Consider the following 13583-nt stretch of genomic DNA (forward strand, 5'->3'; position numbering starts at 1 on the left):
AGTTTCGACAAAATACCAGCACAAAATGAGCTGGGGACCACACCGCAATCGACATACATCTGGAACAGAAGATTAATATGTTCAAACAAGAGGTCAGTGTCATGTCTTAGGTTATCCGGACAAATACCATCAATACTAGGTGCCTTTCCGCATTTTAAATTACAAACTGTTTTATCTATAGCCAATTTAGATACCACAAATGTATTTTGCACTATTAACAAGGTATTGAGTTTTTGTTTAAGCATTTACTACAAACTCATTCAAGCTTTGGGTCTTCGGAACCAAACACTTTAGAGTAAAACCATAACCACTCCTCTTCTGGAATGTCAGATGAGCACGTCTTACCACTGGTTTGAGATCTCTTGAAGAACTTCCACATCACTTACGGGTTTCTTAAGGCTTGCGCTGAAAACTTATGAGCTTCTTCGCTTTTCAGTTTTTCCGTTAGATTTAGATAGTCCTTCTTTGTGCTCCAAAATCGTTGGAAGATCACTTCAGATATGGGCTTATCGGATTTTTTCCAGATACTGTACCACAACTTAGTAAGTTCTTTTTGCTTGCTTGGCCAGGGGAGACTTGTCCCAACCTGGTTTTGGAGAACCAGAAGGGATATTATGACAAGGGACAGCTAACGTTTCTGTGGTTTTTATGGCATGGCAAATTTATTCTTTTCTCAGGATTCCGTCACAAGTATGTTGATACAACACCATGTTAATTGTTTCCCACTTAGTTTAGATGAGGTATGTTTTTGGTTGCACGGTTGGTAGTAGATTGAAATAGGACACCAAAAGATAGACCTAAATGGTCACTACAGGTATGGTCGGAGTCAACTCTTATATTTTTCATGAATGGAAAGTTTATTTCCACATAGTCAAAATTACTCGTATAGCCACTATTGTGTATACATGTAAACTGGTGATCTTTGTCACAAAAGGATATCCCGTCTTCAATTCACCAGGTAAGCAGGGGTTGCAATGGAATTTTCCACAAAACAGAAAGCGTCTGCTGCCGATTGTACACTAGAGTCTGCTTAAACGGCTACAGGCTTCGGCATAGCATTTTTCAGAGTGATCGTTATTCACGTTCGTTGGAATATATACAGTGATGAGGAAAAAGTTAGTTGACCCAACAAATTCCACAGAAGTGTAAAAGTCACACGACTCGTAAAGCTTACAGGGAAGGTGGTCGTCGACTATAATAGCAGTGCTGCTGCTAGGTCTTCCACGCGTAAATTGGTATTTTGCTTCATGTATGAAAACTGATTTGCTCAGAAAGTACTGGAACAGAGCGAAATTGTCATTGGTAAGTAGATGCTCTTGGACACAAGTTATATTATAACCGTAGCAAATTCCATTAAGGTAGCCTATCTTCATAATGTTGTGTCCGTATGTTTTCCGGTAAAAGACCTTTAATTTGTTCTTTTTCGGTGTTGACACGCTTTGTTCATGGCTTTTTTAACAGCTGGACAGATCAGGGTATAGCTTGGGTGATCGTTCTTTCCGTCGGGAAAGAGGGCAAGCTTAATATTGTTCGATTGACAGGGTGTTACCTTTGTCAATTCATGGGGCCCTGGACAATAGTGGCAGCAGGGTGTATTGGTGCAGTCTCGAGCCAGATGTTCGAAAGACTGGCACCTGAAGCACCTTTTCGGGATTTCTTGAATGTCGTTACTTTGAGATGAGTGTATTCAACATAGATACCTTGCCAGATAGCCCTATCACGTGATGATGCATCTGCAAAACAAGTCAAACTGTCTGCGAATTGCCATATCTTTTAGTCTCTGTGACCTGTGAGTTACCTGCTATTATCTCTTCTGGGGTAGTACCTGGCAGGACGAATTTTGCAACACCCATGAACATTTATCTCTTGTATTTCACTTTAATGTCAGTCATCTTAGTTAACGATTTGCTTAGGGCTTGGGCAGCCGAGTCCATTTTGTTATAGGGGTTGTAAACTCCTGGATAAACTGTTTCTAATCTGAACAAAACTTAGTCTTTTCCAGGGATAGACAGCTAATGGACACCTGGTTGAGCATTTGGGCGCATCGGTATCTTAGATTAGATAAAAGATATTTCTTATATTTACGTCCTTCCTATAAATTCCACCTTCAGCAAGTTCCAAATGACACTAAAATCAGCATTTTTGGTGACATGTCTCAAAAAGAAAGGCTAGGTCTACTGGACTACAAGAGCTTTTTAGAGTGACGCTTAATAGCTCATTTGAAAACTGGAGATGAAGGGACAGTTGCCCCCCCCCTCTTCCCCATAGGAAATCAAAATTTTTTTCACAAACTAAATTTTAGCTGGGGGTGGGGGTGGAACTGGGGTCTGGGGGGAAATTTGGTCTGGGAGAAGCAGCTTTCTCTCTTCCCCATAAGAAATTACGCCTCTGGCCCCAACTCCTTGCCACTTAGTATTCGGCGAAGTGCCAAAAATAAGAAGAACAATAGGGAATTTCTCACGACAGTTGGAAACAAATTAGAATCCATATTTCGGCCCTATGTAAAAGGGCCCCTCCTCCACAATACAAATAAGAAAAAACAACTTACTAGAGGATAAAATCAATAAAACTAAAACAAACAATTTTTCAAAACAGTCCCAGCATCCTTACGTCTGCCAAGTTCAACCAGGACTGATAAATACTATACTCTGATAAAAATGATGGACTGAAAAATGATATTCTGATGGACAGATAGAAAATATTCACTCTAATTTGTTTCCAACTGTCTTGACAAATGCCCTATTGTTCCTGTTGTTTTTGGTGTTTGTTATGGAAAGGCAGTGTGATCTTTGTCGCTATTTATATCATGATCGTATGTGCTATGATTAAAATCTTGCCAAGTATTACCAAAATCTTGAGTGATATTGTCATAATCTTATCAGATATTATAAGAATCCTCTTTGTATTACCAAAATCTTGCAATGTAATAACTAAATTCATATTGACAAAATACTTTTTAGTGCTATCAAAACGTGTCTGATATTATTCAAACATAACTTATTGCTATAGAAATCATATGTAGTATAGCCAAAATTTTGCCAAGAATACTAAAATCTTGTGTGATTTTATCAAAATCTTGTCTGATATTATCGAACATCTTGCACTGCATTATCAAAATGTTGCATGGTATTACCAAGTCTTGTCTAGTGTTATCAAATTCCTGTCAGATATTATGAGAATCCTCTCTGGTAATATCAAAGTTTTTATGTTCTTGAAACTTTTCTGAAACTCTTAAAAGTTGTTTGATATTATCAGAATCAAGCATGGTACTATCAAAATTGTGTCCGGTATCATTAAAATTTTGCCAAGTCTTACTAAAATCTTGTGTGATATTATCAAAATCTTGATAATACTTCTTGAAAATAAATCTTGAAAATACGGGACCCAGAGATCGAGTCATGCTGCAGGAATGCATTGCAGGGCCGACGCAGGAACCTTAATAGTCAAGAAGCGTCGTTAATTCGATACAATACAATACAAAAACAATTGGACAAATAAATTACAGGGCCATATATCTCCAAGTTTTTTTATTAAATTAGCATTTATTTGTAGTTTTGGTTAAGAGAGTTATATCTCGAATTCAGAAAAACACTTTCTTAGATGCTAATTTATTTAAGTCCTATCTCCCATTCTTTTACACTTTCGTGACTTGTTGCCACAATACAGCTCAGTTGCTTTAGTTCATTATTGACAAAATAAGAAAATATTTAAGACTAGTGACTAGTAACATATGTACAGAGGCTAGTCAATAGTAATATATTTTTTTTCATTTTTCTATTTTGTCAAAATTAATTTTGGATTGATCATGAATTTCATGAAAACAGAATGATATCAATGATTGGCCATAATAGTTTCATTATATTCATGGTATAAGGTATAAGACAAATGGTCTGATTGATGTATTGACTTACTCAAAACTAGCCAAGCAGTAAATTAAACAGTAAAACAACTACATCATAATGTGCGTAAAAATTTATTTTAAGAAAGCTACTGCAAAATACAGGTTCGGAGAAAAATAAAGAAAAACAAACACAGACTGGGACCCTAAAAAAGACAGACTACACAGTTGCCAGATTAGCTAGCTTAACATATAAGTTACAGTAAAGTGTTATGCACAACAAGTAAGACAAAAAAAAACATTTAAACAAAGATGCTAATAAAAAAAACCCTTTCTTTCACATAATTTTGCAATTTTGAACAATACTTTATCTGCGATCTAATTAGATAGGGTACATCACATCAATCAAATGACAAAGTTTAATGGCAATAGTAATATGCAAAGGCTGTTTCAATGGCAGTCTAAACATCAAAATTTAAAACAAATACTTGCTTATACAAAATAAGGATGTTCAATCAGAATTCAGTTAGCATATACATAAATTTCAGAATCCGTTCTAGTTTGTTTTCTTCAAATATATTCAAAAAAGAACGTTTTCATGATTTTTATTTAATATTTGAAAAGCATCTATATTTTGGAAATTACTCACTCCAATCCTCCATGTCCCTAAGTTGGCAGAATTGATAAAACTCTAGTTTTACAGACCAGTAAACAGATCTAGTAAACAGACCAGTAAATCCAAACGGATATTGTCTTTTTATTTATAAGAAATTTCTTATATTATTTTAACAAATTATTTGTTAAGAAAATCTTTGAAATTGAAGGATTTGTCAGGAAAATCTTTTTCAAAATCAATTTGGGTTTTTAATTTGTTAGTGACATTATGAAGTTTTTCAGCAGTGCCTAATGGATCAGATGGCTTTACACTAAAGATTTGGGCAATATCCTTGTTATATCTTCGGATAAGATATTCTCGGTATTCGGATACAGGGTTAGTTCTATCAGGTTGAAGCCAATCATTAAATTTCTTAGAAAAATCAGTATACAACCATATCTCTCCATTTTCTAATTTGAACCGATCATCGGCAGGACAGGTGTTACAGGCAGTAGCCTGCAATTTTTCACTTTTTATGTAACGTCTACCGACCAAACCACCTGGCTGATGAAAAGTATCATGAGGGCCATTGTGACCCAAATCAAAAAAGCAAGGGCTATTGCAAAGTGGGCATGGTTTTTCACACGCTGTGCAAAAACCAGCTTGAAAGTCACCCCTGTTTTCAAGCCTTTGTTTAATATTCACAAGAAGTGTGTATTTCATATCACCAGTAGTTTTGGAATTTCTTATGGAATTTCTTATGGAATCTATGTGTCTTTGTTCAAATTTTATCTCTTTTTCTAAGTATGTCCAGCCAATAGCGTTCATTTCTTTTTTCAATGTGTCACCAATGAATCTGCTTTTAAAATTTTCTAAAAATTTTAATAGCTGAGAAATGTGAAAACATTTTAATCCCGTTCCCGCGTCTTCAGGAGCTGTCTCGTATGTTTTTTGTAAACATGTTTCCATTCGACCTTGAAAATCAATCCATTCAAGGATTTTGAGGGTTTGATCAATTTCAAAGCCGATCAGTCTGCTAGTCGTAAGCTTTTTTAAATTCTCAGGTTCTTCAATATGATCCAATATTTGTTTGATACCCTTCTTCTCTACCTCTTCAATTAGGTAAAGATCCATATGACCTTGCATATTTCTTGCTGATTGAGGCCAGGATTTGTGTTTTATATTATAAATAGTGTGTTCTTCAACTTCCTTTTCAAAAGCTTTAAAAGTGTGTCTTGAAAAAAAGTCAGCAAGTCTTGATTCCATTAACTCAACTTCTTTTAAGCCCCTTACAAGGTCAAAATAAAAACCCCGCATAGTTTCTTTCCTTGAACACAAACGCACATAAACAGAATTTTCGTGCTCCCACTTTTTTTGGATATCCTCAAAAATATCGACTAGTAAATCGTATGCCATTCTGTGAATATCTTTTCTCTGACTTTTGTTAATACTTTTGAGGGTTTCAAGATAGCTTTCAATCCCACTTATAACATCAAGAACGACTACATTAGAGTAATCTGTTCGTCCTGGCATAGACTTAATTACAATAGATCCAACATTCCTTTCTATATCACTTCCAATTTTTTCTTCCTGAGATAGCCATTTCTTTAACTCATGATATCCATTCTTAAAACCAATCCCAATATTCCGCCAAAATGAGGGCTTGCTTGTATTTCCAGCACTTTCTTTGGAGGTCAAGAGGTCAACTCCCAGGCTTTGAATTGTGGGATTTGCTTTGTATGCCTCCCGAACAGCTTCTCTGACATCCAGTGGAGGATTGTTTTCTTTAGCATCTTTCAATATTGTATCGAACAAATTCTCAAATATAGACATTAGCTCTTCTTTCGTTTTATACTTTATACTCGTTTTTCTTGATTCTTCTGTAATTTTTTCTCTAATGTCTTTTTCGTATTTTTTGACCTCGTCGTCAAAGAAAAGTAGGTTCCTCAAAAAAATGTCCAGTTTGTTACGCCATTGCCTGGTTGTGAATTCAATGACGTCTTCAACTGTTTTCATATAGTCGGTTTGCCATTTTTCGTTCCCTTTTTTTTCAACAATTGTTTTGACTTCCTTTTTAAATTTGTCAGTCTGAGGTTTCATTATCTCCGCAAGACGATTAGCAAGCTTCAATATTCCTTCTTCCTTTAAATTTTTGGTTTTAGAAGAGAAATCTTCTTTATATTTGGTGATCAAGGTCTCATATTCTTCCTTGTACGACGTAAGATATGGTTTTTTCAATTCCTGGTAGTCTCTTTGAAGCTCAGTGTACGTGTGTCTTTCAAGAACTGTTTGGAAAGATAGGTCAAAGTTTGAATTTTTCAAGCATTCCCAAACAGAAAACAAATAATTGTCTAGACTTTCTGTTTTTTTGGCTTTCCAAGCTGGCTGAGCGACAACTTGGTTGTGAATATGCTCGCGAAAATTTATGATTTGCCGGCTGAATTCCTCGTTGGGTACATCATTTGGTGGATCGCCTTTAGAATTACATCCAAAAACTTGTATGTCCTGCTTATTAGTAAACATTGTTGGGAAACTAACAGAAGTATGAACATGCAAGTCTTCTACCGAGTTTGCTGTCCTAAATGATTCGACAAGTGTTGCTGATAGTTGAGAAAAAATATTCTGAAGTTTATTCACATTCCCTTCATCACACTTTATTTGATTATAGGCTGCAAATATTTTGCAACTAACAATGCCTCCATTTTCTTCTGCCATCCTAGATCCCTTATAAGCTATTGCAACAATGGGCAGAATTTCTTTTAAAGCATTGTCATTTTCTCCTTTAATAACTAAAATAACTGCATCTGATGGTAAGATGGAAAAGGTTGCAATTTTGTTATCACGCACTGGACTTCCAATTAAACCTCTATGCTCTGGTGATCGGAGACATTCAGTATCAAAGATATAGACATAGTCATATTCTTTTCTGTTCACTGTTTTCACCTGGGTCATTGAAAGGCCTCTAGTGCACTGACCTATACTAGTTGCAAGTCGAATACCAAACATGGTATTCAACAAAGTCGATTTTCCACTACTCTGCTCGCCCAGTACAGATAACACGAAAATTCTTTTGTTTGAAAGTATATGTGATAAATTTTTAAAAATAGCAGATACCCAGTCGTCATTTAGCATGTTTGCATCTCCATCATAAAGCTCTAGGGTCTCACCTGCTACCAAACAAGCCGCTGCCATTTGTGGTATATGGTTAAAATTTCTAGAAACTCCAGAGGAATAAAGTAATGAAACTTCCCTCCATAAGTGGCGAAGTGAAAAGTGAGCATTATTTCGCTTCTCCTTTGCATTCAGGTACTCCTTTCTAATGGATTCTATATATCTATTTTCGTTTTTAGAGCCCCTGTTAGGTTTTTGCAAAACTTCCAGAAAGTGATCTGTTTTCTCACACAGTTCTTTATCGAGTTGAGCTGCAATCTTGGAATTTGTTAGATTTTGTCTAATAGCATCATCTAAAACACGAAAATGAAGCAAAATATGGTCAATATTGCTTTTCTGAAACCCATTAAGGAAATATGTGATAAGGCGGTTGTTCTCTGGATATTGTATGAAAAAACTCTCACACTGACTCTTGCGAAGCTCCTTATGTTGGGCAATATTCAATTCTGTTTTTAAACGATTTTTTTCGTCATTTTTAATCCTAAATTCGTTTAAATCGTCTTGTAATCCACCTTCTATAGCAAAACTTTTTTGCAGTACTAGAATATTAGACCTAAAGTTATCCAAGCCATTCATATCTAAAATGTTTTGGTGCATTTCTTTTAAGGTGTCTACTGTAGGAAAAGGTAACATTGGTGTTGAACACTCTTTAATAAATGAAGAAATCGAATGTAGAGTTTTCTCATGCATTCCAGTAGACCCGAAAACTGTACGTAAATGCTGTTTCTGCTCAATAAGATACTTCAAGGGGCCTTCAATAATGCTAAAGGAACGACGATCAATTTCAATCGATTTTTTCAATTTTCTCTGGCTAGGGATCCATACTGTAATGAATTTTGGGAGAAAATTTTGAGAAGAATATTTGCTGATAAAGGAAGATTCCTTATTTAAATCGGATTGATATTCATCCTCAACTAAAAGGTAGTCAACAAAACAATTCAGGAATTCCCAATATGGTTCAAAATCACCCTGAATATGGATGACAATGCAGGATTTTTTATCTCTGTTTGCAAGAGAAACTAAACCTTGACCCACCTCTAAACCTGATATCTCAATACTTCCCAGAGAAGTTTTCAAGTTGAAAAGATCTTCCATAACATATTTTGTAGAAGTTTCAAAGCGTTTTACTTGGCTTATAATGGCAACTCGTGGGAGTATTAGATCAACTCCTAGAAATGTGTTTTCTTCAACTCTTCGTGCGATCCGAAGTAACTCTAAAGTATCCTTGGAATACATTGGAATAGAAAATCTCGACTCAAGAAGGAGTTCTATGACATTTATATTATCTCGGGGTAAATAAGTATTAAGAAGGATAGAAATATCACTTTTTTTCTCTCTTGTGGTGTTTTTTTGTGCGTTCCGGATATATTTTTCAGACTCTTGTGAATCTACTTGTTCTTCATCAGAGGAATCACAGTAGTTTAATTCTAGACGGTGCAGTAGTCTGTAAGATATACTATTCATTTCGGGGGGGGCAGTCAAAAATAAACGAACTATTAAGATTGTTTTCTTGAAACATTTGTTGAAAGGCTTCTAGTCACTTTTGTGAAACACTGGTCTCTTTGGTCTCTTCTGCGCTCACATGTCTCTTAAGAACCTAAAAGAAAGACAGGACAGAAATAAAATGATCATCACGAATGAAAATGAAACATTTTTGAAAATTTATGGGGAATAATAGAAACAATCCGCTTTTATAACTTATATATAAAATGTCATTTACAGGTTTGAGAGGGTAGTATCTGAATTCTTTCCTGTTATAAGTTTAGTTATTTGTTTCCATTTTTTGTTTTGGTTTAACTTTTAATGATTCTCTCCAGTGTTCCTTTATTTCTTAAGTTTCGTTATGTATATTTATTTTCAAGTATTAACCGGATGTGTGTTAAATATGGGTTGGCTGAATGTAAGATTTGGAGTGATATGCAGAGGGTGTGTTTTAGGTTTGGAACTTTACTTGAGTTGCAGGTAGAGCTGGAAGGGATACGTATATAATATTAGTTGTGTTGAGATGGTTATAAATTAAGGGGCAAGAATATCAGTTTCTCTAACAATGGCTTGTCACTCTAAGCTAGTCAAGATGTGCTGTAATAATGGGATCAACTATTAAAGTTATAGAGGATGAACGGATAGCTGAAAAAAAAAGTGGCTGAAAAAACGGCTTTTAAAAAATGGGGCAAACAGTGAAACCTTATCGCAAAGAACAAGAGACAGAGGAGGGGCTCAACCCCTTCCTTTTTAAAGGCTAAAAACCTGGCTCTCCTTCCATGAAAGGTTCCCTTCCCTTATGGGAAACTCCTCCGCGGATAGCTTCTACATCATAACCCCCCCTGACAATCTTATCCTCCCCCCTTAATATACTTTTATTTGCAAAAGACCTTAATTTCTAATCGTTGTTCCAATCACTCCAGATATCCCTCTTAAGTGAAATTTTTTTTTGCAAATCCCGAACGAGCCACCGGAGCAAGCCGACTGAATAAACACCATCATATTCAGCGTATCAGAGAACCCTACTGTAGAAAGCTCCTATTTGTAAAAATGTGGAAATTTGTATTTTTTGCCAGAACAAAGATCACAGATACGTGTTTATTTGTTTATCTGTTTTGTATTTTTTCAGGGATGATTGCATCAATCCAGTGGTCCTAGAATGTCATGAAAGGGCTCATTCTTACGGAAATTAGAAGTTCTAGTTACCTTTTTAAAGTGACCAATAATTTGGAGGGCAACTAAGCCCCCTCCCAAGCTCATTTTTTCCCAAAGTCATCGAGTCGAATTTTCAATATAACCATTTTGATCAGCATGGTAAAAAATCTCATAACTATCAAACATTTCGTGGTAACAAACTGTAGTAAGGAGCGACCCGGCTCAATAGTAAACGAAACTCTAAAAAACTTAATTTCACATCACGAAAATCACACCATCGCATTCAGCGTATCAGAGAACCCTACAGCGAAAATTTCAAGCTCCTATCTACAAAAATGTGGAATTTCTTTTTTTTTTGCCAGAAGACAGATCACGGGTGCGTGTTTATTTGTTTGTTTTTTTGTTTTTTTCCCCCAGGGGTCATTGTATCGACCAAGTGGTCCTAGAATCTCGCAAGAGGGTTCATTCTAACGGAAATGAAAAGTTCTAGTGCCCTTTTTAAGTGACAAACAAATTGGAGGGAGCCTAGGCCCTCTCCCACGCTCATTTTTTCCCAAAGTCAACAGATCAAAATTTTGAGATAGCCATTTTGTTCCGCATAGTCGAAAACCATAATAACTATGTCTTTGGAATGACTCAGTCCCCCAAAGTCCCTGGGGGAGGGGCTGCAAGTTACAAACTTTGTCCAGTGTTTACATACAGTTATGATTATTGTGAGGTGTACAGACGTTTTCAGGGGGACTTTTTTGGTTTGGGGTGGGGTTGAGGAGAGGGGGCTATGTGCGAGGATCTTACCATGGAAGAATACGTCATGGGGGAAGAGAAATTCAATGAAAAGGGCGCAGCATAAAGAGTGAGGTATTTAGGAGGGGATAAATACCTTGCTCTTTATGCTAAAGTATTTTTAGTAATTTCAACTATTTATTCTGTGGCCTTTCTGGTTCAGGGGTCATTCTTAAAGAATTGGGACAAAACTTAAGATTTAGTGTAAAGAGCGAGGTATTAACGAGGGGACAAACCCCCTCATATACATGATAAAAAATATAAGAATGTAAAAGTCTGTTACTTAATTTAATTCTTAAGTTATGTATATTTTTAACTAATAAAAACGTTCGTTAAAAATTAAAAGTTCTAGTTGCCTTTTTAAGTAACCGAAAAATTGGAGGGCAACTAGGCCTCCTTCTCCACCCCTTATTTTTCAAAATCGTCTGATCAAAACTAAGAGAAAGCCATTTAGCCAAAAAAGAATTAATATGAAAATTTCATTTTAATAATTTATGTGCAGAGAGCCCAAACCAAAAATGCATTAATTCAAAAATGTTCAGAAATTAAATAAAAAAAACTAGTTTTTTAAACTGAAAGAAAGGAGTGACATTAAAACTTAAAACAAACAGAAATTACTCTGTATATGAAATGGGTTGTCCCCTCCGCAATCCCTCGCTCTTTACACTAAAGCTTTTAATTGTTTTAAAAAGCAGAATTGTGGCAAAGAGTCAAACTTTAGCGTAAAGAGCGAGGGATTGCGGAGGGGACAACCCATTTCATATACAGAGTAATTTCTGTTCGTTTTAAGTTTTAATGTCGCTCCTTACTTTCAGTTTAAAAAACTAGTTTTTTTTTATTTAATATCTTTAAGGACGACTTAATCCCCTACAGTCTCCGGGGGAAGGGCTGCAAGTTATGAACTTTTCCCATTATTTTTATATAGTATTGGTTATTGGGAAGTATACAGACGTTTTCAGAGGGCATTTTCTCTGGTGGTGGGGAGGGGGATGCGTGAGAGCATATTTCCTTCGAAGAATTTATTATGGGAGAAGAGAGTTTCCATGAAGGGGGAGCTGGACTCTCCTGCATTAATTACAAAAAACAATGAGAAATCAAATAAACAAACAAGTTTTTTCAACTGAAAGTAAGGAGTAAGATTAAAACTTGGAACGAAGAGAAAATATTATGCATATGTATATGAGGGGGCTCGTCCCCTCGTCAATACATCGGTCTTTATTCTAAAGTATTTTTAGTAATTTGAAAAGATTAATCAACTCTAATTAAACGGCCTCTGTGATTCAGGGGTCATCAAACAGTTCGTGGTAATGAAATGTATTTAGGAGCGAGCCGGCTTAATAGTAACCGAGTCTCTAAAAGAAGGAATTTTGATAATAATATATGCATCAAATGAAAGAAATTTTACGCTGATTTTGAAAATATAAGTTTCATCAACTTCATTCCTACCTATCAAAAGTTACTAGCCTGAGAAAATGCGCCTTTAAAAAAAAAAGAAGTGAAAAACACCCTCTAAAAGTCATAGAATGTCAATTAAAATCAGACCATTACAATCAGCATATCAGAGAACCCTAATGCAAAAGTTTCGTGCTCCTATGTTGAAAAATATGGAATTTTGTATTTTTGCCGGAAAAAAGATCTCGGATGGGTGCTTAATTGTTTATTTGCATGTTTTTTCTCTCCCAGGAGTTATCGTATCGATTCAGTGGTCCTAGAATGTCATGAGAGGGGTTATTCTAACGGAAATTAAAAGTTCCAGCGCCCTTTTTAAGGGACCAAAAAATTTGAAGGCGACTAGGCCTCTTCCGCGCTCAATGTTTCTCCAAAGTCATAGGGTTAAAATTTCAAGATAGCCTTTTTATTCGGTATAGTCAACAAATCTAATAATTATGTCTTTTATGGACGACTTAATCCCTACACTCCGTGTGTGAAATACTGCAAGCTATGAAATTTTCCCATTCTTAAATATAGTATCGGTTATTGGGAAGTATACAGACGTTTTCAGGGGGGATTTTTCTGGTGGCGATGAGGAGGTTCTTTCCACGGATCTTTTCTAAGGATCTTTCAACGGATAAATGTATCGTGGGGGAAGAGAATTTCCATGACGGTGGCGCTGGATTTTCCATGATTATTTAAAAAAAACAATAAAAAAAATGAGAAATTAGGTACAAAAACAAGTTTTTTCAACTGATAGTAAGAAGTAATAATAAAACTTAAAGCGAAGAGAAATTATTATTTATATAAATGGGTTCGGCCCCTCCTCAATACCTCGCTCTTTACGCTAAAGTATTCTGTTCGATCTTTAGTGTAAAGAGAAAATTATTGACGAGGTAGCGAACCATTTACGTATTAAAAATATACAAACATAGAAGTTTATTGCGTAAGTAAATTTTTAGGTTAGGTAAATTTATTACTAATAAAAACATTCTCAAAATAAAATTAAAAGGTATAGTCGACTTTTTAAGTGACCAAACAATTGGAGGACAAGTAGGCCCCCTCCTCCGCCCCCTTTTTTCTCATAATTGTCCGATCAAAACTTTGAGAAAACCATCTATCCAAATA

General features: G+C 35.6%; 2 protein-coding genes across 5 annotated transcripts in view; both read right to left on the reverse strand.

The window, feature by feature from the left end:
- Positions 1-13583, reverse strand: part of LOC136030924 (uncharacterized) — a 307594-nt gene that overhangs the window by 195365 nt on the left and 98646 nt on the right. The window lies entirely within an intron of this gene.
- Positions 8868-13583, reverse strand: part of LOC136030925 (eukaryotic translation initiation factor 2-alpha kinase-like) — a 103502-nt gene continuing 98786 nt past the window's right edge. For 3 of the 4 annotated variants that reach the window (XM_065710031.1, XM_065710029.1, XM_065710030.1), the window contains one exon: positions 8868-9201. In XM_065710031.1, coding sequence (XP_065566103.1) covers positions 9142-9201 — 60 coding nt within the window. In that variant the 3' untranslated portion in view covers positions 8868-9141. The remainder of the gene's footprint in view (positions 9202-13583) is intronic. The other variant, XM_065710032.1, reaches the window with a different exon arrangement.

The sequence above is a fragment of the Artemia franciscana genome, chromosome 9 (genome assembly GCF_032884065.1).
Source record: "Artemia franciscana chromosome 9, ASM3288406v1, whole genome shotgun sequence".
NCBI classification, from domain to species: domain Eukaryota; kingdom Metazoa; phylum Arthropoda; class Branchiopoda; order Anostraca; family Artemiidae; genus Artemia; species Artemia franciscana.